General features: G+C 35.2%; 1 protein-coding gene across 5 annotated transcripts in view; it reads left to right on the top strand.

Moving 5' to 3' along the window:
- Ptprk (protein tyrosine phosphatase receptor type K) overlaps positions 1-22,896 on the top strand; it is a 504,742-nt gene that overhangs the window by 167,185 nt on the left and 314,661 nt on the right. For all 5 annotated transcript variants that reach the window (XM_042674068.1, XM_042673995.1, XM_042673924.1 and 2 more), the window contains exon 3: positions 11,885-12,156. In XM_042674068.1, the coding sequence (XP_042530002.1) occupies positions 11,885-12,156 (272 nt within the window). The remainder of the gene's footprint in view (positions 1-11,884; positions 12,157-22,896) is intronic.

Genomic DNA, 22,896 nt, shown 5'->3' with positions numbered 1-22,896 from the left:
TAAATATAATCTTCCTTGCCCTGTGTAACATTTCTCTCATGTTTAATGATGACAAAAGTTTGCAGTTATTTAATATTTGGAAACTTTTTAATACTTCATGAAATGAAATGTTATTCAGTGTTTTATAATAATATGCAGAGTAGCCTTTTATAACTTTACCCTTAGATTTCATTTATATAATATTTAAGATCCTTTTGTTTTTTAAAAATGAAAGACAGCATTATGAAATTTGCACATCAGCATAGATGCAGATAAATGTATTTAAATATTACATAGATTACAAATGTATTTATATATAATATATCACATATAATATATTAATGTAATTAATATAATAGATATTTCATATTATAATATATTATATATACTATATATTACAGTGAAGATTTGTATATGTCACTCTGATTTGACATCTTTTCTGGGATGCATCAACAAGATTCATGCCTTTCTTTCCTTAGAGTGTTTCTTATTGTTCTTGCTAGTCTTTATTTGGTGAATTTCTTGCCTTATGAGATACTATGACTCCCCAGAGAAGAGTATACTTGCCTTTTTTAGCCATCCTTTTAGCAAAGATGTCTACAGATGACCAAACTTCCGCTATCTAGACCACTCCTAGTTTAAGTAGAAAGCTCTTGCATAGGGAGAAGGAATCATGAGGGTTTCCTTCTGGAGTGTGGAACCCCAGCCATGCATATGAAGGTAGCAAAGTGTTGGGCCTGGAAGAAACTCTCCCAGTAGGGAATTTGGGTGTATTTTGATCATTGTTTAGACTTCCTAATTTCCTTCGATTCTTTTTTTTTTAAATTTCTGAATATAATATAGTAATTTGGGTTATCTAAATTGAAGACCTTTTACTGATCTCTTCCCTCTAACTTGATCTTATCCAGTAGAAGTTGTCTCAGAGAAGGAATACAATATGGATTTAGATATATAAGCAACAACCACATTGCACCTTCCAGACTCTTGCCTTATGTATCTGCTGCATCACTAATTGAACTTATTTTTTTTTTCTTTTCCTACTTCCTATGTAGGTCTTTGCTGACTGCTTAACCTCACCACCATAATTAAGTATAGACTTTCTGTACTTGAATGCTACAACTGTTTTCTATCTAATCTCAAATTCTGAAATTTAAGCTCTGGGCTTTGTGCTTCCTATGCAAGTATCTTCCCACCTGAGTCATGCCACTTTATTTTTCAGGCAGGGTCTCACTTTTATGGTGGATTAGCCTTGAACAATGATCCTCCTTCCTCTGCCTCCTACCTAACTGGGTTTCCAGTGTGAACCACCACGCCTGACCTTTGTTCATTTCTGTTATCAGTCATCATACATCTGTTCACCATATTGAAACCAGGGTAGTTCTCAAAAATGTAAATCACAGCTGCATTTTTTCCATCTTAAGTCATTTCTTCCTATAGCATTTGAGGTAAACACAAACTACTTACCTTCATATGCAAGATGTCCTTGTTCTTTGTATTTGCTGCATCTTCATACTCAACTCTTTCACTCCCTTTAGTCTAGCCAAACATTCAATGCCATGTCTTCATTCATCGTCCTGAGCTTTGTCAAAGTTTGGCAGGGTAACACTTTGACTCTTTTTTTACCCCCCTGTCTGTTGTGGGGCTTGAACTCAGGGCCTATGCTCTGTCCCTGAGCTCCTTGGTTTAAGGCTAGTGATCTACCACTTGGAGTCACAGCGCCCCTTCCAGTTTTTGAGTGGTTAATTGGAGCTAAGCATCTCAGGGCCTTTCTTGGTCAGGCTGGCTTTGAACTATGATCTCAGATCTTAGCCTACTGAGTAGTTAGGATTACAGGCGTGAGCCACCAGCACCTGACTGTTTTTACTCTTTTTTTTTTTTTTTTTGGTTGGTGGTAGGGCTTAAACTCTGGTCTTGGGCACTGTCCCTGCGCTCTTCAGCTCAAGGTGAGCACTCTACCGCTTGAGCCACAGCACCACTTCTGGTTTCCTAGTGGTTTATTGGAGATAAGATTCTCATGGACTTTCCTGCCCAGGCTGGCTTTGAACCGTGATCCTCAGATCTCCACCACCTGAGTAGCTAGGATTACAGGGGCCCGACTTTTTTTACTCTTCAGGCTATAACTCAAGCATTACTTTCTCTGAGAGCTTTTTATGCCTTCTTGATGAGATCATATCTCCCCACTGTATACTATTCTAACCAGTATATCTTTCATACAGTTTCTCTTCTTTTATTTACACACACACACACACACACACACACACACACACACACACACACACACACACGTTCATGCTTTACTTATGCAATGTCTTGTGGTTGTAAACGAAGCCACTTGAAAGAGAACCACTGAAATATTTGTTAAATAGATCTTCACTTGATTTTCTGTGAAATTTTAAAAATACTTAAATTATATTGTCCCTCCATAATTTACATTTCTCACTCATTGCAAAAGAAAGTATAATGTACATGCTGAAGAAAATTGCTATGTTTGAATTGTATATACTTACTTATACTTTGTAAATGTAACATTTTTAGAATGTTATTTTTTTGCATTTAACATGTAATCAGTACTTTTCTCACTTGTAGTAGAATTAAGTCATCTTACTAATTCATATAAGCTGCCATCATCACTCCTGCTGATGTAGTATTATCAGCCATGTTTAGATCACTAGGTAATAGGAGGTAATAGTCATTAAGAAGTTTACTACTGCTGATTTTGGAAAATTCTACCCAGTATAATAATAAAGGATAGGAAATACATGCTTTGTTAGGTACCTAAAAAGTTGTATAATTGAACATAAGAATTTATGGAGAAGTTAATATTGGAGTTCCCGAGAGGAGAATAGAACAATGTAAGCCTTCGGGGGTGGAGGGAGAATGGTAAATCTAGGTTAAAATGTATATATATTGTGTTATTATGAACTGTGACTTGCTAGTTTTTGCATTTGGTTTGTGGCAAATAAGCACTCAAAATTTTATATGGATTAATTTTGAGTGACAGATTGATTATATAGTTCTTAACTATGTTCGGACTTCTAGGTAATTGCTTCATCCAGTAAATTTGTGTTGTTTCTTTTTTGTGAATGCATGGCTTTGTGAAATAAAATAACTACTGTCATCCTGAGATACTTGCTGAGTTTAGTCCCAGCTTGTAGAATCGTCTCATTGATTTTTGGTGTTGTTAGTTACACTTCCTAGGGAGATACTTGATAACAACAGTTACATGAAGAAAATGCTGGAGACATATCCTTGTATTTAGTTATTCTCAAGAGAGAAATTTGCTGCTATTTTTCCTATCTGAGGTATGTGCAGTTATGGATATTAATGAATCCTAAAAACGTATGTCAATAATGAATTGAAAGAGGTGAAAGTTAAATTTCTTGCAATTGTTGACAATTTCCTCTTCCCTTTTTGTTATGAAAGGGAAGACCACCCTTGGTTTGGAAATGTGGATTGGGGGCACCTGTGTTGCTTGTTGGTCAGAGATCCAACTGTTACTTGTTTTGGCTGGAACTGTTTTCTATTTTAGTTTCTACAGTGCACCCCAGAGGGAAGCTTTAATAAGTTAGTATGGGAACGGAAAGTCTACAATTTCCCAATGTTTGTCTTCACCCATTGAGTTGTAAGTTACTATTTATGAAAAGATTAAAGAACAGTCCTTAGTTGTTAAATGCACACACACACACACACACACACACACACACACACACACACACATTTATGCACATAGGCACACATGGACACATACACACCAAAAATGCACTTTGGGAATGTAGGTCATTTGCATCACACTGCTTCTTTGCTTTCAAAGGAATGTTTCATGGGAGGAAGACCTCTTGATTACTAATTTCTAAAAGGAAGTTGGACTTCTTGTCTGTTGACATCCCCAAAGTATTAACATGCTGGGAAGTTCACTAGTGGCCTATATGACATTTTATACTGACCCAGGTGAGTTTAGGAGTTAAGTAAAATGATTTATCCCAGAGAACAGTGATATAATTCACTAATACACTTTTTTCAAGGACTGAAAATTACTAATTTTATTGGAGATGCCTTAAAGTAATGTAGACTTTGAAGATTATAGAGAAGGATCATAGGTGTTTTTTTCTTAAATTATATTTAAACATTGAATTATACATTTATTTCCTTGTGGTTGAAATCTGAGCATTTGAGGCAAGGATGCTGTTGTCTTTTACTTTTTGATTACTGAGACTTCAGTTTCTTTTATTGTGGTTGCATGATTTATGAAGTTGATGGGGAAGATAGAAAGAAAATAGTCCCATTTCTCCACCACCTTGGGCTTATCTATCGCTCCATGTCTTACTATTCCCACATATTAAAGTGTATATGCAATTGTTTCCACTTTTGACTACATATTCTTCATTTTTCTGTACTCAGTCTTTCATTTTTTTCCCCTCATTCTCATTTGTCTTCTCCTTCCCCTCTAACACAGGACTCTTAATCCAGGAAAACAAACAGTCTTAGGTGATACTCCTTTAATAAAAATGGTGGGGGAAAGATGTTTTTGCTTTGACAGTTCTGAATTCTGTAATCCCAACAGCAGTCCTCTCAAATGGTACTTTTATGTTGAAGACACTTATCCTTTCTGAACTCAAAATTTTCATTGGTGAAGTGAATGACAGAGAGGAGAGTGAGACCTTTGGAGGATGGTAGTATGTGCCATAGCCTGCATTTTTAACTTTGTCATGAACAGAATTTATATAATGGTGGACAATATGTTGTTCTTATATTCAGTGGGGTTTTCATTTTTGGGAAGGGGCTGGACTCAGTTTTGTACTTGATAGGCAAATGTTCTACTGTATGAGTCATGTTTCTAGCCCAGTTCCTACATTTTGAGTATCTGTTTGCTATAGTAATTAGCAACATTAGTGTTTTATTAAGTGTATGAAAGAAAGGAATTTACATGGTTTCCCAGTTAAACCTGTACCTGTGACCTCATTACCTTTGAAACACAGAACCAAGGTTCTTCACTTGTTGATCATTACTTGTCATTACATTGTTCTGAAATAGTTATTATATTCCCATAGGTAGAATCAACTAATTAAGAGTTGTTATGAGTTTTGAATAAAAATTAAGGCCTATTTGTTCCTTTGGGATGTTAAAAATAAAATTCTGAGATTGTTACTTTGTAGAATATTTTGCCTTCAGGAATGGCCATTTATAGGGGAAAGGGAGAAGCATGTGCACACTTTACTAACCTTCAGTATTGACCTTCCATTATTAAGAGTGCTGATGTTTATCGAGAAGATATATCGAGAGGATAAGGTAGGAATAGTAAGTTTGACATTTAGTCTCCAGATTATAAGTTTCCAGGGACTGCAAGCTGCACTGCCACCTTTACCTTTTCTTGTCCTCTCTAGTCTTGATTCATTGGAAAGGGAAGTAATTACAAAATTGGCTTCAGGACAAAGACTCTCTTGAATTTCCAGGATAATGCAACTCTGATTACTTCCTCTCAACTTACCTTTCATTTTAGCAGCTACTTCTCAAAACATTTCAGTACCACATAACATAAAATGAAAGCTATTCAGATTGGAAAACCATAGTAGCATACCAGCATTACAGGAATGAGAAAAATCATATACTAGCTCTTAAGGTTAGAGCATGAATCCCTTAAAATTGGTAGTGTGTATGTGTTTCTGAGAGTGAAGATAAAAAGAAGAGCATTTCAAATTTTATAATCTCTAAATGTAAGATTCTAAAGAAAGAAAAAGTGAGAAAGGGAGGATTAGAGAGGAACAGAGAGGGGAAGACATGGGGAGCGGGCTTGGCTGGCACTCAGATGAAAGGCAGAGTGGTAAGGGAAGTGTTAATGATGGCTGTGATGTTTAAGGGCTAAGGAATTTAAATTTTCAGTGTGTACCACTCTTTAACACTGTCATTTCATTTTTATCATTTCAAATTTTCATTTCACACATTCCCAAGTTTCTTGGTACTATATGTTTCACAATGACTGGGTCCAAGAGAAGCAATTACAGAAGATATATCTCTTCTGCTTTTCAGCATATTATATAGACTTAGTTCCCAGTCTCAGGCATAAATGTGTCAAGATGAGGAAACTAAGGTAGAGAGGTTAAACTATTTACTGAAGACCTACAATTGATAAATACATGAGAAGTTGAGGGTTGAAGATACAGAAAGCCCCAGAAAGAAAAAAAAGCCAATTATAAAATGCACCACTTTAAAAAAGGAAACAAATGATATTAACCATTTTAACAATCACATTATATAGTTTGCTATGTCATATAATTGAAAATGAAATTTTTGTGTTCCAGTTAAGAATTTTCTTTTCAAAAGGTAATTGGGGAAGAGAAATTACAGAACAATGTTAGACTAGTTCTGAAATTCATTGGATGCCAGATAAACTCTACCCAAAATGTAGAAATACTTTGTTAAATTTTAGTTTCTATGGTGTGTGTGTGTGTGTGAGAGAGAGAGAGAGAGAGAGAGAAAGAGAGAGAGAGAGGTATCTAAAGTCGGTTTTAGAAGCTGTTCTCTGAAATTAAGTTATCTTTTGGTTTTTAAAAGGTAGCTGACAATAGCAAACAAAAGTCTTACTTAGATTTTCAGAGGAAGTTTATCTTATAGACTGTGAAGAAACAGGTTGTTAGAAGAATAATACTCCAGAGATGTAAGTCCAGTTCTTTTGGATTTTCAATGACTCGTTTACTTTTTCTAATCTGACATTTTATAACATGTGCCTTAGCTTGTCTTTGGAAGCACTCTGTATCATGTAGGGATGAACTGTCACTAAATGAGAAGCATTATCATTAAGATTGAAAGATGTAAAAGGTAGGAACATTACTAACAGAACCCAAAAAGAAAGCGAGAGAATTGTTTTCTCTCTTACCCAAACAATAGAATCCTTTAGGAAATAGTCAAGATTGAGGACTTTGATTAAAATCACTTCAAATTTCATAGCTTCCCTTTTTAGTTTGTTTATGAAAATAACAATTATGGTTTTAAAATTTTGTTTTCATTGTTGCTTGCTTAAATTAAGTTGACTAAGTGTTTAAAGGTATCCCTGTTATATGTTGTTGGTGAGAGACAAGGGGGTTTCTGATCTTGGGAAGTTTATGTGTGGAATAGAGAGATGTACAGACAGGTATTTGACATGAAAGAGAGCATTCATTAGATAAATTCTTTGCACTCAAAGAACCATTAGAAAACAGATGCCAGATTTGGTTATAAAGACATTGTTCTACAGCCTGAATGCTCAACGCTTTTGGTCTAGACCTAGATCTTTCATGTAGTTTTCAGTCAAGTAAACACATAAATGAATTCAGTTCCAAGTTATATGAAGGAGGTTAAAAAAGTGATTTATTAGAAAGGGTGTTAGAAGGAACTATTAATTGTCAGATGAAAGAATGCTTCACCAGTAGGTCATATTGGAGCAGAGATGTTGAATGATGTTTAAGGAGATAGCTTTCCAAGTGCAGGAAAGTTCTGTGTAGAGAAACTGTGGTAAACATACATTCAGATATTTTAAAGGACAGAAGGAAGCCCACTATATCTGGAGGACAGTAAGTAAAGGAAATGGAAGGATAGGGGCTAATGTGGGAGCTGACAGGTGTCAATCATATTGAAGTGGAGGAGTAATGAGTTTGGTTTTTATTCACATTGCAATGTGAGGATACAAAAATGATTCCTTTCATGTTTTGAAAAATTTATCCCCCTGCCTGTAGAAACTTTTGTATAACTGCTAGTGTGGAACCCATGAAACCAGTTGAGATTACTTTGGTTGTTCTCTGTAGAAACAACCAGAGTTTGATTAAAAAAAATATGGTGTGTGAAAAGAAGTGGTTGATTGAAGAAACAGCTTAGCAGTAGACAAGAATTGCTGGTGAGTTACAAAAGAAAGTGATCCCTGACTTCTTAGTTTTAGCACATGATATTTACACTTAACTAGATGTAGTAAAGTGGTTTTAAAAGAAGGAAAGAAAATATAGCAAGATAGTACTAAAAATAAGAAAAAGGTATTGTTGTATATATATGAGCTACAGAAATTATTTAGACACATAAATTTTAGAATAAAAAGATGTCCCAAAGCAGCTGGGGCCCAAATTCTGATTGTAGTCTTCAGTTCTTTCTCTACCAGAGATCTCGTTTGTTGCTCCTTAAGCTGTCTGGTTGTGAAACTATAATACTGTATGTTTTCTTTAGTTTTTTCATACCAACAGTTTCTGGCAAGTTCTTTTTGTTTCTCCTGGGAAAGTCTCATTCAATCCCAAGAACTCACTGTTCTGCACAGTGTTTTGGAACCTTGTTGCTATTCAAAATAATCTTAAGAACACACAAAAATACTTTCCTTATTAGAAGAGAATACTACCTATGCTTTTCTACTCTTCTCCTCTTACATAGTGATATTATTCTCTCTGATTGTGGGGGGGCGAGAATGGAGGAGAGCCCTTTGTGGTACTTAATTTTGTCTTGTTTTGTTGCAGGCATAATGTGCCCAGATATTTGGCTGCACATTATTTTTTTAGTGATCCTGAATGAGATTACCATTTGAAGCAAGAGACAGAGTAAAGCAGTTTACCCTTCCTCAAGCAATCTACCGAGGACCTGTATAGAACAAAGGATGAAGAATAGAAAATTCACTATAGGCCTGATTATGTTGAGCTGACACATAGGTCTTCTAACTTCAGACTTGTGCTTATATTGGCTTCTAAACCATCTTCCTTCCTGATTCTTAAACTCTGATATAGACTGGAATACACACAATTGGCTCCCCTACTTTTCAGATTTTTGGGTTCAGATCTTGGCTCTCTTGGGCTGAATTTTTAGCCTCAATTATTGCTATCTATCTATCTATCTAGCAATCTATCTACCTCTCATAACATGCATAGTTGTAAAGAAAGAGTAATATAGATGAGATGAATTTGATATAGATGTCATCAGTATCACAATGCAATTCTTATACAATTTATGCTAACACAAATTAAATTAAAATATTATGCTCCATAAAATATATATGTGCAAACATAGACATTTTTGTTATTAAGCCTTGATATAGCTAAATCACAATTAAATATTATGATCTCTTATTAAATTTGATAGATCAGTTATCTGGACCCAGAACAATAGAAAAAAAGTTTATAAACCAGAATGAAGTATGTACTTTCAAGGCTGTAAGAACACAGTGTTCTGTACATTTAGGAAGACTGAGGCGAATAATATGTCAACTAGGCAGTTGACTCCATGTAACCTATTGGGAAATTTGCCACTATATCATGTCAGTAGACAAAGGTTTGATGGTTTTTAGTGCTAGCACTCACTTCTTCTTTCCTGCTACTGTGTGGTAAATTCATTATTATCACATACTATATTAGAGACTGTAGCAGTATCAGGCTTCATTGCAAAAAAGCCTTATTTTTCAGAAAAATTTTATGAAAATGAGGTGTCAGCTTTAATTAACCTTCCTTCTTCCCTTTCTTTTTCCTTCCTTCTCTTTTACCCTCCCTCCCTTCCTCCCTCCCTTCCTCCATTCTTCCCTTCCTCTCTCCTTCCCTCCCTCCCTCCCTACCTCCCTCCCTTCCCTCCTTTCTTCCTATTAGTTTGAACTCAGGGCTTCATGCTTACTATACACAGTATTGTAATGATCAGCCATTTCAACCCTTTTGGTGAATTTTGAGATAAAGAACCAGTTTCTGTGTACCAGGTGTCCAGCTGGACCATGGCTTTCTAGTTTTGCTTTGCTCTCATAGTTGGAATGACAGGTGTGCCACCACACCACATCCACTTTCTTTCAGTTGAGATGGAGTATTGCAAACTTTTCTGCCTAGCCAGGCCTAAAACTGTGAACCTTCAGATTTCAGCCTCCCATGCAGCGGAGACAGTAGGTGCATGCCACTATACCTAGCTGTTGATTGAGAAGACAGTCTCCTAGGTATGCTCAGGCTGACCAGACCATTCTAATCTTCTCCATCTCAACTACCTAAGTATGGAGGATTGTAACTGTGAGCCACTACCACCTGGTTTGCTCTGTTTTTCTTTATCATTTAACTTCTCTTTTGAGGGACATTGGAATACTGAAATAATTTGGATAAGCTTTTATTTTGTGACTCTTGCCTTTCTATTTATCAAAATTTGAAGACCTACAAATTACTTATCCCAATTCTTCAATAGATAGCCTAAAATGCAAATTGCTAAATGCTCTTAATGATTAATGTCATATAATTAAAATGGGACACAAAGCATATTTTATTACAAAATTTATTTTTATCAAAGGAGAAATGACTGTTATGAAGCTAGTACGTCATTTAGCAATCATTACATTAAAATTTATCATCAGAGGCCATATTGACACAAACTTGTAAACGTGATTTAGATAGACTACAGTAACTGTACATCACTGAAAAAAATGTTATAGCAATATAGAAATGGGTAAAAAAAAAAAGTAAGGCCTGAAAACATAAATAACTGACCTCGGATGATAGTCCTGATACTAGGTAAGAGCAATAATTGGTTTGGGAGACATCTTGTGAAATCAGCTCTTGCTTCTAGAATGTAAATATTAAATAATAGAAAAATCTGTTCTGTAAATTAGATTAGGAAATAGGATATCCTGTTATAAAATGATACAGTCTTTACAAAAATATACACAGATTATTTATCTTATTAATGTGTTACATTTGGGAATCAAGAAGAAAAAGAAAACAAAAAGAATTCCAGCTGTCAGAAAAGATGAGAACTTGAAGATTGAAACTTGAAGTGAACAATAATACCATCCATTGCTTTTGTAGTTTGTGTACATAATAAAGAGGTAGAAAAAACTCTAGAACCACAGTTCACCACTCCATAGGTATTGGTCAGATTTGACATCTGTTTGCTGACATAGTTGACTTTCTTCTCTCTTCCACAATTCAAACTTCTTGCTTGAGATTTGATGAACCAGTTAAGAAGAGTAGTCATTGCTTGTTTGATGTGTCTTAGGTATATGTTATAGCTTTCTGGTGAGAATACAGAGATTGGATTAGTAGTTAGAGATACAACTGAGTTTTATATCATTAATACCTTTTCGCTAAAAAGGGGGGGGTGTTTATGACAGAACTGTTAATCTACATTAAATATGACAGACTGGTTTATTGGTATTTTGTGTGCTATATGATCTCTGTTAAGCCAACTGTTGAATGAAAAAACTGCTTTTCCTGGATAGGCTCTTGAATTCATTTAGCCATCCAGTTTTGAAATCCTGGTTTTTTTGCTCGACACTATGTAATTTTGCCTGCAGTGAAATCTGCAGTAAGTTGTGCAAAGATTCAACATCACCTCCTTATTCTTTGTGACCTCATGATACACGACCCAAAGATTGTGTAATAGGTTAGTCTCATGCTCAGATTTTGCTGCCTTAGAACACCATAGAACATTGCAGAATTGTAGCTGATAGGTAATGGGCTGACAACTTAGTGGGTGAGAATATACCCAAGTGTTAGTTTCAGAAAACTTTAACATTAGCCTGTATCCTAACTCTAGAAGTTGGGCAGAGGTTTAAAGTGATTAATAAATGGAAATTGTCCAAATAATAATCTTGGGTTTTGAAATCTACAATAAACTCATTGCCTGTACAGTCTGATTTCTGTGCCTTAATATTCTGAAGAGGGTAAAAAGAAAGGTGTTTTTTCTATCTTTATCAGTTTTAGGAGGACTAAAGGACTAATGAGACCTGAATTCGAACTAGATTCTACCTGTTCACTCAGAAGTTTTTTTTTTTTTTAATTTTTTGATGCTGGACTTGGTGCTGTCCCTTAGCTCGTTCAGTTGAGGCTGCACTTTACCATGTTAGCCACAGCTCCACCTCAGGACTGGTATCTTTTAATTGTCTTACATTCCAATTTGGCTTACCTATTCATGTAATTTTGTATTATTTGTGATCTCATTTCAGGTTCATATATGATAGTGGATTCTTCAAATCATGACCCTGGAGAAAAAGCTCGACTTCAGCTGCCCACAATGAAGGAGAATGACACTCACTGCATTGATTTCAGTTACTTGTTATATAGCCAAAATGGGTTGAATCCTGGCACTTTGAACATATTAGTGAGGGTGAATAAAGGACCTCTTGCTAATCCAATTTGGAATGTGACTGGATTCACTGGGAGAGATTGGCTTCGAGCTGAGCTAGCAGTAAGCACCTTTTGGCCCAATGAATATCAGGTAATAATCTTGGATTTTCTGCATTATTGTCTTTAATATTGGATGTTGCTCTATGTATAATTTGTAGACATAAACATTGGCCCCACAGTATGAAAGAGTTTGTCCCTTTTCTCTTCCCTTACCATTATTCTTTCAATATGTTGGCATAAAACCTACTTGGTGGAGAAAATATTTCCACACATAGGGGGAAAAATGTAGGTTGAGGTCCAAAATTTGTTTTGTGTTTGGCAAAAACTACTTATTGGAAATCATATTTCTATGGCTTTGTTCAGAAAGAAAAAGTCTCTTTTGATTTGACTGTAATATTTGGACTAAATTGGTATACTGATTTCTTGAAAATAACATTTGGAAAATGAACATGAAACAGTATTTCATGAAATGCTATCTTGAGGGGGAGGCTTTTTTGATTGATTATTTATATTTTTGTCAACTAAACGGAGTATAAAAATAAGCAAACTAAAAAGACAAGTTGTCTATACATCTTTGAATTTTTCCCTCCAGAAATGCTTCATCTTCTTATGATTAAATCAGACCATGAATAACATAAATAAATGATGTAGGTTTATCTGACTGCTTTTTACAACACCACCGCCAAAAACCTCATAAAAGAACCCATTTACCATTTTGAAGACTTGTTCAGTAACATTGCCTGTGAGGTTCAGTACCTGGAAATAGTTTCTTTTGTAAAACTGTGTGTGTGTGTGTGTGTGTGTGTGTGTGTGTGTGTGTTAGACCATGAGATTTAAATGTTAATAGAATTGCTAATTTTTGGCCTACTATAGAAACTAATGACCCTGTCTTCATTCAACATTTTACTTTATGATTGTCAGTTCTTAGCATATAAGGTAATAACAGTTTTATTTGTGTTTTTTTTTAATGTCTGTTTCTTCAAGTTAGGCTTGTTTTATTTCCTGAAGATGACATACTCAATGCTTTTTCAATGCATTTTCTTGAGATGGTATTTTTTTCTGTCTTATTTAAGGTTTCTTACATCCTCGGTATGGCCCTCATGGGTAAAGTTCTCATTTTGGGGACAAGTGTCATGAGATATCTGTGGATTTTCATTCAGTACTTGTTAACTCTATCATTCTTGAAAAGAAGAATATGGCACAAGGGGTGTGTGTGTGTATGTGTGTGTGTGTGTGTGTGTGTGTGTGTGTGTATGTGTGTAACTTACACTAAAGCAATGACTGTAAGATAAGAACACTTGGATCTGACTTCTGACTTTAGTAGTTTGATAACTGTCATCACTGGGTCACTTCACAATGCATTATCAGCATACTGACTTCATGAGAGTCTCGCTTTGAAGCTTAGCGTAACACTATAGAAGAATCTGTTATTCAGCAGAATAAAACTGTCAACATTGATATTCTATTAAATTAATCCCCCCTAAATAAGGAAAGTTAACAACATCATTACAGATGTGAGGGCTGGAATCTGATTGTCTGTATTCAAACATGTTGGTTTTTTGCTTCCTGTGTAGATAGTTTTTGATGTTTTAGGAATCATACTCCTTTAAAAACTAATCAACATAGAAAAAAGTTTTGATAAACCCAACTGTGGCCTCTGTTTTCCCCTTTCATAACTAAGGAAGGACCTTATCATAGCCATTTTCCCTCTTTTAAAAGATCAATTTCTGAGTCATTGATATTAATTAAACTCTTATGGTACAAATGAAATATTAGTTTTCATATTGAGAAATAGTGCCTCAAACTGGGGGAGTGAGTCTTTGTTTAGTCTCAGTTTATATCAGGGAGCTTTCTGTGGACTTGTGAAGCAAACTATGTCTGTATTTTTATCATTCATGTTTTTGTTTATTTATAGTGGTTTTTTACTTATCTAGTATTCTCTCAACTGAACCATACCCATAGCCCCTCCTGCTTCAGTTATTTTTTAATAGGGTCTTGCATTTTTTTCCTGGGCTGGATTGCACTGTTATCCCCTCCTTAGGCCCCTTGTGTAGCTGAACAAATATGCACCACCATTCCTAGCTTTATTGGTTTTGATGGGGTGTTGCTAACATCGCACAGCTAGCCTCAATGCAATCACCCCCAAATTCCACCTTCTGAGTAAAGGGGATTTAAAGGGATTAGCCACTGTACCTGGCCTCCAGAAACGTCTTGCATAAACAGATTTAAAAATTATTTTCTAAGAAAAAAGAGAATTTAGAGAGAAAATAGCCTATCCTTAGAGATAAAAACCACTACATACCTGTTGTTTTTTTTTTTAAATTTTATTTTATTTTATTTGAGAACATACTGTACAGAGGGGTTACAATTACATGGGCAGGATAATGCATACATTTCTTACCAAGCATTGCAGCCTCCTCCTTTGTTTACCCTTCACCTCCCTTCCCAGCCTCCCCCCTCCCCCCCACCCAATCATACTCTCCCCTACCCCCCCCCCCCCCCCGACATTGTAAAGCTGGTTTTGACATGACATTTTGTACTTCTCATTGTTGCAACAGGTCCACCTGAATCCTTAAACGACTTGTTTGTCCCCATCTCCTCCACATGTTATACTGACATCAAATATAGTGAAAGCGGGGGTTACACTGTGGGGGAGGGACATACAAAGCAACAAAGAAATAATCTTATAAATGCGTTAGAAATACATGCATGAAAGAAACAAAAACATTAAAATACATATTTAAGGGTTCGTTTTCCTAACATCACATTATCTGACCTTTTCCGCTTGACTCATACCTATACTAGATATTTCAAATAAGGGAAACCATGGGACCTATGTTTCTTTGGGCCTGGCTTACTTCACTTAATATAATTTTTTCCAAGCCTTTCCATTTCCTAACAAATGGGGAAATACATGCCTGTTTTGAACAAAGAAAATTTGAGGTCTCCAACTAGATTCATATATTGTTTATTTAAAAAATTAGAACATGTGATTAGACGTGCCAGGATGAATTATCCTCAGATTTGGACAAATGTATTCAAAGAAATGATCCATTGAATTCTGTAATTTGGTATTTCTACTTTCATTTTGTTGTTACTGTAGTTTGCACAAGTCCATTCATTGCTCTTTATGGCTAGTCCAACTCATGCAAAAGTACTGGCCTTATCATATAGCGAACTGATTTTTTTCCAGCCACTTTTAAGCAAAAGAAAATCATTGACTATATTCTTTTCATAGCATTTTTCCATTACAGTAATATACCAATACATAAAGCACTGTTTCTCACCTTTGCATTCAGAATAACAAATATCTTTTCATCTCAGCTTTCTAATAATAGAAATTAGATGTTTCCGTCATTGTTGCAAGATACCATTTCATGTGTTTTTATAGGATAAAGGCTGATATCTAGATTTTAAGTTGATTGTTAAATAGAAGATGAAGTATTAAATCTAAGTAAAAAAAGATATTATGTAAGTTAATATGTATATATTATACAGATAATATATAAATTTTAATGCATAATCTATCACTATACCTTAATACATGTATATTAATTATATTTCATCAATTATATTAACAAAATTATTTATAATATATTGAATTATATTATTATAATTGATAATAGTATATCCATCATAGAATATCATATACATAATATTATAATGTAACACATCTCATCATTACATTATAAATGAAAATCTGCATACCTTTAAAAGAGTAATTTTCTCCACTCTAGAAAACTGCCCCGTCTTGTATGCATAAAACCAAGTTCTGCTTTGGATTAAATCTATTACTTTCTTACTGAACAGTGAGGTTGTTACTAAATGAGGCAGACAGACGACGCACATAACTTTCAAAACTATTAGAGGAAACCTAATCTGCTGTTTTCCATTAACTGGGTGCACATCATTAATCACAAAAATGGTGCGTGATGAAAACTACAGGGGTTTGGCCAGAAATTGGAAAAGTGACAGTTTAGCAGAAAATCCCTCACCCTCTTCTCCAATTCACTGAAAAACAGGCTCTACACTTTTGCAATCCATTCTCTTCCTAACGTTTTCTTTCTCTTATTTGAAGAAATATAGGAACAGTAGAAGGAACTTTCTAGTTTTGTCTCCTTTATTAAAGGGTTTTATTAACGTGTATCCAACAGATTTTGGCAGTAGAAACCTTGATACATTCCAGAAATCCTGCTGGCTTTGGATCTAGTAAAAGATTGCGACTTAACCCAAGGGACCATTTCCCTGAAAAAGAAAGGGGTAGGGGACTTGAAAAGATCTAGAGGCACAGGGATCTATGTAAGGTCAGGCTCTTAAGTGGTCCTGCGAGGAATTAGGAGAGATTAGTCCTGTTATATCTCCTAGGATTTCCCCAAGTTTTGTTAGTCTTCTTTAACCTATATTTAGTCACATTTTGAAAAGGAAGGGGAAAAGAATATTCTGTCCTAGACATGCCCTACAGATGTACCTTCTTAATTTGTAAGCAGTGCAAGTGATTCTGGCTCATTATTTTTAGTGTTGAGCAATATTTTAGATATTGTTGTCTAATCAATACTCATTCTCCTCCTCATTTCTATATTGACAGGATTTCATTTGCTTTTCTTTTCTTCCCCATTCCTTTCTGAGATAGGAGTGGTTTTATATGCCTCTAGTTAATGAGTTAGAAGGAAATTTTGCCAGGGGAAATCATGCCAGAGAGAGGCAAGTTACTGCATGAGCCCGTGATGCCTTGAACTAGTGAAGGCATCTTGTCACTATGAAGAAATGAATAGTTTACCCATGATGGTGTTAGAAAAATGTGTGACAGAGCCTATGCCATACTCTTCAACAAAGTAGCAGCAATGATAAAAATAGTATCACTTAGCCATGTGCCAGTGGCTCAAGCCTGTAATCGTAGCTACTGAGGAGGCTGTGATCTGAGGATCACAGTTCAAAGCCATCCCCAGCAGGAAAGTCTGTGAGACTCTTATCTCCAATAAACTACTAGAAAACCAGAAGTGGCGCTGTGGCTCAAGCCGTAAAGTGCACTCCTTGAGTTGAAGAGTGTAGGGATAGTGCCCAAGCCCAGAGATCAAGCCCTAGGACCAATCAAACAAACAAAAAAAAGTATCACTGTTATTTAAACAGCATTTACGTGAGTAATCTGCTGCACAACCAAAATCTTTCAAAAATATCATGTTCCATTTTTTGAGCTCTTAACATATGTGACATGAAAGAACTATCAAGGAATCTATGAATGAAGTAATTCATATTTTTATCCCAGTTGGATATAGGAAACAAGTGTACATAATTGGAAAGCCAGTAGGCTCCATGACAATGGATCAAGGATTTTAAGGGGTGGAAAGAAAAGAAAGGAAAAGAAAGCAAAGTTGATGTATTGAGTGTCTATCATATGTATGTAGATTCTGGGCTGTCTACTTTTGTATGTGTTTATACTTAAGTTGTTTAGTATTTTGTCAAGTGGTAAGTAAATAGTTTTTAAATTTCTATAGATATGAATAATTTCTGATACTCTATTGGCGGCTCAAAATTATTATCCATTTTCCATTGTAGTAATTTCAACTGGTTTTAAAAAGTTGGGACTTCTGAATTTGTCCATCATCTATTTTGTTTATGACAACAGTAATTTCCTGACATGTACACTGTGGTTCACTTTTACATTGGTGAAAATTTACCTCCAGTTTCATAGATGATTAACAAAGTAGCCCTCTGCCTTTTGATCTTCAAAACCCTCTTTGTTGCAATGTAGTGTACTCAGCATGTCTTTGGAGGACTTCCATGTTTTCATAGTCAATTCTTTTTCTCAAACTTGTAACTGTGTGTGGCTTCTCCCTGCTCTCCGAGAAGATTTGCTTTTGCTTTAATTACAAAACTTCAACTCTGCTTTAATGTTAATTTCTGCATTGGTTCATCAGTGAATATTTGTCATATAAGTAAATAAAAATAAATGGGCAGGAGTTTTGCTCCTTAATATCAGTTGCATACTAAACAAACGTTCACTCAGTCACACCTGTTTTAACTGAGGGCAGCAGGGGCTGCCACAGAACACCTTCTAATTTGCTTTGGGGGAATATTTTTATTAAATAATTTAACTCCCTTTTACTAACTGACTGAAAAAATAATGAGCATTAAGGGAAGATAGGTATTATTTGTGGAATCGGTGTCATTTCTTTCCTTAGGAATGTGTTTTATATAAACGGAACAGAGAAGATTGATGTTCCATAGAGTAGTTGAAGAATTGCAGGTTCTTTACCTTCATCTTCAATTTGGATTCAGTTAATGTGACTGAATCTGAGTCAGCATAATTCATATTTCTCATTTTGCCTATGTCTTTATAAATTATGTAGCTCATATTTGTTGAGTCAGTCTTCATGAACTATTATGAAAATCATGAAGCCAGATACATTATTTATCATAAAAATGTGACAACCATTTCCTTATGATCAATTTAATGATGTTTCTGACAGTGTGCAATTCTATGTTATAGCCAAAATATAGGCATCACTGTTAAATTAAGTCCAGTTATTTCTCTGCTGATCTGAATAGTCTATTAGAACTGATTTCAAGGGGCTTTCTAATCTTGTCCACCTTGGAAGTTTGTTTGACTTCTTTGTCTACTTTCATTTTCAAAGACTGCTTCTGCTTCAGTGTAATCTGCATGTAATTTGGGCACACAATGTTGGCTTTTTAAAAGAAAAAGAAAAGCGGATGACATTATGGTTTTTGTCTAAAATTAACTTTTTTGCTATGGGGGTGCCAGATTCATTTCTTAGATCATAATAAGAAAGTAAGGGGATGAAATTATTGTAGTACAAATTTCAGTTAAGAGTACAGTAGGAAGGAAACATGACAAAGGTAGGCATATTGTAGTCCATATGTATTTTTTTATCATTCTTTAGGTACAAGAAATCTTATTATTGTGTTGTTAGTAACACAAATTAGAATATAAACAAAAACTGAATATTGTAAATGTAACTAGCTACTTACATCATATAGTAGAAAATTTGTCATTAATTTTATCTGACTTCCTTTTAAAAAGATATTATTAACACTCACCAAAAGCTGGGTCTGGTGGTGCATGAGTATAAGCCCAGTACTTTGGAGCCTAAGTCAGGAGGATCATGAATTTGAGAACACTCTTGGATATTCGGGGACACCCTGAGCCCCTCTTCAAAAAAAAAAAAACAAACCAGAAAGCAAAACAACTTGTCATTATAAAGTTAACTGCTATATCTTATTTCTGTATTTCATTATAAGTTACCCTTGTATTCAGCATGGAATTCCCTGATGAGCGTAAGATAATAATATTCTTTGAATGATCTTTTAAAAGTCATTCTCAGCTTCCTAGAAGCAGTAAATCAATTCTCATTTTATGTTTAAAAATAAGGTTTGTGGTCCTATATTTGTGCCAAGTAATACTTTAGTAAAGTAATAAGGAAGGAATAATTTTGGCACCTAGATAACAAATCTCTTTAGATCCTAGTGTTTTGCAGCAACAGCACAAATATAAAGATTGGAAACTGACACAGTGCTTCTCTGAATTAATAATTCTTTATTTTTTTTATTTTTTATTTTTTTGGGTCCTGTCGTGGGGCCTGAACTCTGGTCCTGGGTGCTGTCCCTCAGCTCTTCAGCTTAAGGCTAGCGCTCTACCATTTGAGCCACAGCTCCACTTCTGGCTTTTTTCTTTTTGCTTATGTGGTGCTGAGGAATCGAACCCAGGGCCTCATGCATGCAAGGCAAGCGCTCTACCACTGAACCACCTTTCCAGCCCTGAACTAATAATTCTTAAAAGACAATTAAGGTTTCATTGTGAATATCAGTGATGCAGAGCTTACAAGGCTCTGAAATCAGTTCAGCTGCATAAACACTAGGACAGATGCCTCTGCTTAGATTTAGTTATAAACTTTGTTTCCTTTTTATCTTTCTTGACATATATTTACATATAAACGTATTTGTATATAACATATATATGTTATATAATTATATATTTTATCTACAATATACATATGTAACATATATTATTTATTATATGCAAATATATCTACTTATGTGTTGGTGGCAGGATAGATGTTATAATAAACAGAACAATAAAGACATAACTCCATATGTATTTATTGAGGCTGAATTCTGCAGAATTAGAAGTGGCAGGTGTCATTAATATATGGTAGTGGATAATAGAGACTGCTTTGTCAATTGGGTAAATGGTTAAAGTGGATATTATTTGGCCTGGGTGCAATAGAAGGTTCATCTGCTCAAGATGTTTAGAGTATGTTGTGGTACCTTTGAAGTTTTATACCCTGCAAAGTGGGATATTTGCTAGTCCACTCATAGTAGGTATATTTTGTGAAGCTTAAATGTATGGTAGCAAATAAGGTACAGAATTGGAATACTTAGGAACTCTCCTGACATTTGAGGGAAGTTCAATACCCAGGGTGAACCCTTGAGACCCAGACTAGCCCACAGAAAGACTCCTAGGGCTCACTCTAGGAAAGCATGCTATGGTTTGTTTTTATGTGTGATAGTTCTTTATATTTCCATAACTTTCATACTTACCACAGATTCTGTTTTGTTAATTGAGCAACCTAATCCATGTTAAGTACTTTCCGGGTACTGGAAAAGTTTCAAGGTTTCTATTATCGCAAAATTGTACTTTAAGGGTTGAAAGGGGAAAAAGAAACAGATGGAGAGAGGAGTAGATAAGAAGGAGATTTGAATGCAGTAGGTGCCAAACAGATAATTAAAATAGAAAAATGTAAGAGGTAGAGTTTTGGAAACAGAGTTAGAGCGTTGCTTTAAGGAGTGTTTGAGGTGACCTTCAGCTGGCTTCTGACTGATAATAAACAGCTAGCCATTTGAAGGTAGCAGGAGAGGCCTTAGCTGCAGAAAATCCCTAGCAAATCCAAGTCCCTAAATCAAGAAGGAGGGTGGAATGGAGGAGGGACAAAAGTGTCCATAGTGGTCAACATTACCTTTTTCAAGATGGTATGCATAGATTCTAAGGAAGTGGATTTCCTTGCAATCTCAGGAAAGTGAATGCTTTTAGAATTTTTGAAATGCATTTTTGTTGTTATTTTGATGTACAGAGGGATTACAGTAACTTAAGTCAGGTAATGAGCTCATGTCTTTTTGACCAGTGTCACCAGTTCCCTCAGTCTCTCTCCCACTTTTTCCCTTTTGTCCCCAGCCACAAATTGTATAGTCCATTTTCAACATAATGTCTACTGAGTGTCACTTCTGAGTTTTTTCACCCTTTGTCTTACCATCTCTGTGCCCTCCATTGACCCTCTCCAAGATAGGTAAAGGATATCAAGGGATCCTGTTTACTCATCCTTGTTCTCATCTGGGTACCTACTCTTAAGTTTGTGTTCTCTTGAATCTTTTTCTTCTTACTCTATTCACAGCTTTGTTTGTCCTGTTCCAATAATTGTATTGTATTCCCTTGTCTTGAGCTGCTTTATAAATCACTCGCTTTTCTTGGAATGTTAATGCGCTGATGTTGAGTTCCTCAGGTACTGCCAGTGTTTCTTTTAAAGTATTGCCAAAGTTTTTTTTTTTTTTCTTTTTCCTTAAAGCTAAAGCTAAATCTTTAATCTGAACTCCTCATAATTTAGTGTTCATCAACTGCTCCAATCTGTTACTATTACTTTTGGGAAAGGGGTAATAGGATTTAAATATGGGGCCTCTCATTTGCTGAGCTTTTATTATTGACAGGCACTTGACCTATACCTTCATCTCAACTTTGTGCTCGTTTTTCTGTGCTGGGGCCAGCTTTGAACTGTTGTTCTCTAGATCTCAGCATTCTGAGTAGCTACACTAATAGGGGTGAGCCACTAGTTCCCTGCTGTCCAATCTCTTAGTTTTTAACTTTGTTTTTATAGGCATTTCTTGCTTTGATCAAACTTCTTTAATCTTTGAACAATTTAGGAACATTTTTTTCTTTTTGTTAATTTATACTTGTTACATATACCTCCAAATTACCTCTGTTTCTTCTTTTCATCCTTAGGTTAAGTTCGTTTTTGAAGAGGATCTGAGTGTGTGATACAGGCAATGTAATATATGGTATTTTGTATTTTGGAATATAATTAACATATTCATCTTCACAATAGTTTTATGAGATCACCAGGAAAGGAGAAACTATGAATATTTTTAAATAAAGATACAGTTCAGTTATTGACCATAGGCCACATTGCTAGGTAGAATTCAGCTAAGTCTCCTTACTACTAGTGTACTGTGAAGTTCCAGTTTATTGTGTGAAGTGTTTATTGATCATCATTTTGCAGTCTTGGTTCCAGAGAAAATTTGGTTTGCTGGTTAAATTTTCAGCGATGGTATAAGAGGAAGATTGTAATTTCATGCCCGCAGAATTTCTCAGAAAAATAATTCATTAAAAATATTGGTTATCTAGGCGCCAGTGGTTCACATCTGTAATTCTAGCTACTCAAGGAGGCTGACATCTGAGGATCCCAGTTCTAAAACAGCCTTGACAGGAAAGTCTGTGAGTCTCTTATCTCCACTAAACTACAGGGAAAAAAAAAAAAAAAAAACTGAAATGGGGCTGTGGCTCAAGTGTAGAGTATCTGTCTGTCTGTCTGTCTGTCTGTCTATCTATCTATCTATCTATCTATCTATCTATCTATCTATCTATCTATCTATCTCAAGGCTATAGTATATATGCATATATATACTATGTTAAGATTTCTTTTGAAATGTTAAGTGGTTATATGGATTTGCTATGCAAAAATTGAATGCAGGAAGTAAGTTGAACCCTTGAGGGACAGAACTATTGTGAAATGAATTAAATTCATTGTCATAAGCAAGTACTGTGTTG

Source organism: Dipodomys spectabilis, unplaced genomic scaffold, assembly GCF_019054845.1.
Source record: "Dipodomys spectabilis isolate Male_0828 unplaced genomic scaffold, ASM1905484v1 ptg000001l, whole genome shotgun sequence".
NCBI classification, from domain to species: Eukaryota; Metazoa; Chordata; class Mammalia; order Rodentia; family Heteromyidae; genus Dipodomys; species Dipodomys spectabilis.
This window is presented reverse-complemented; position numbering and strand designations above follow the sequence as displayed.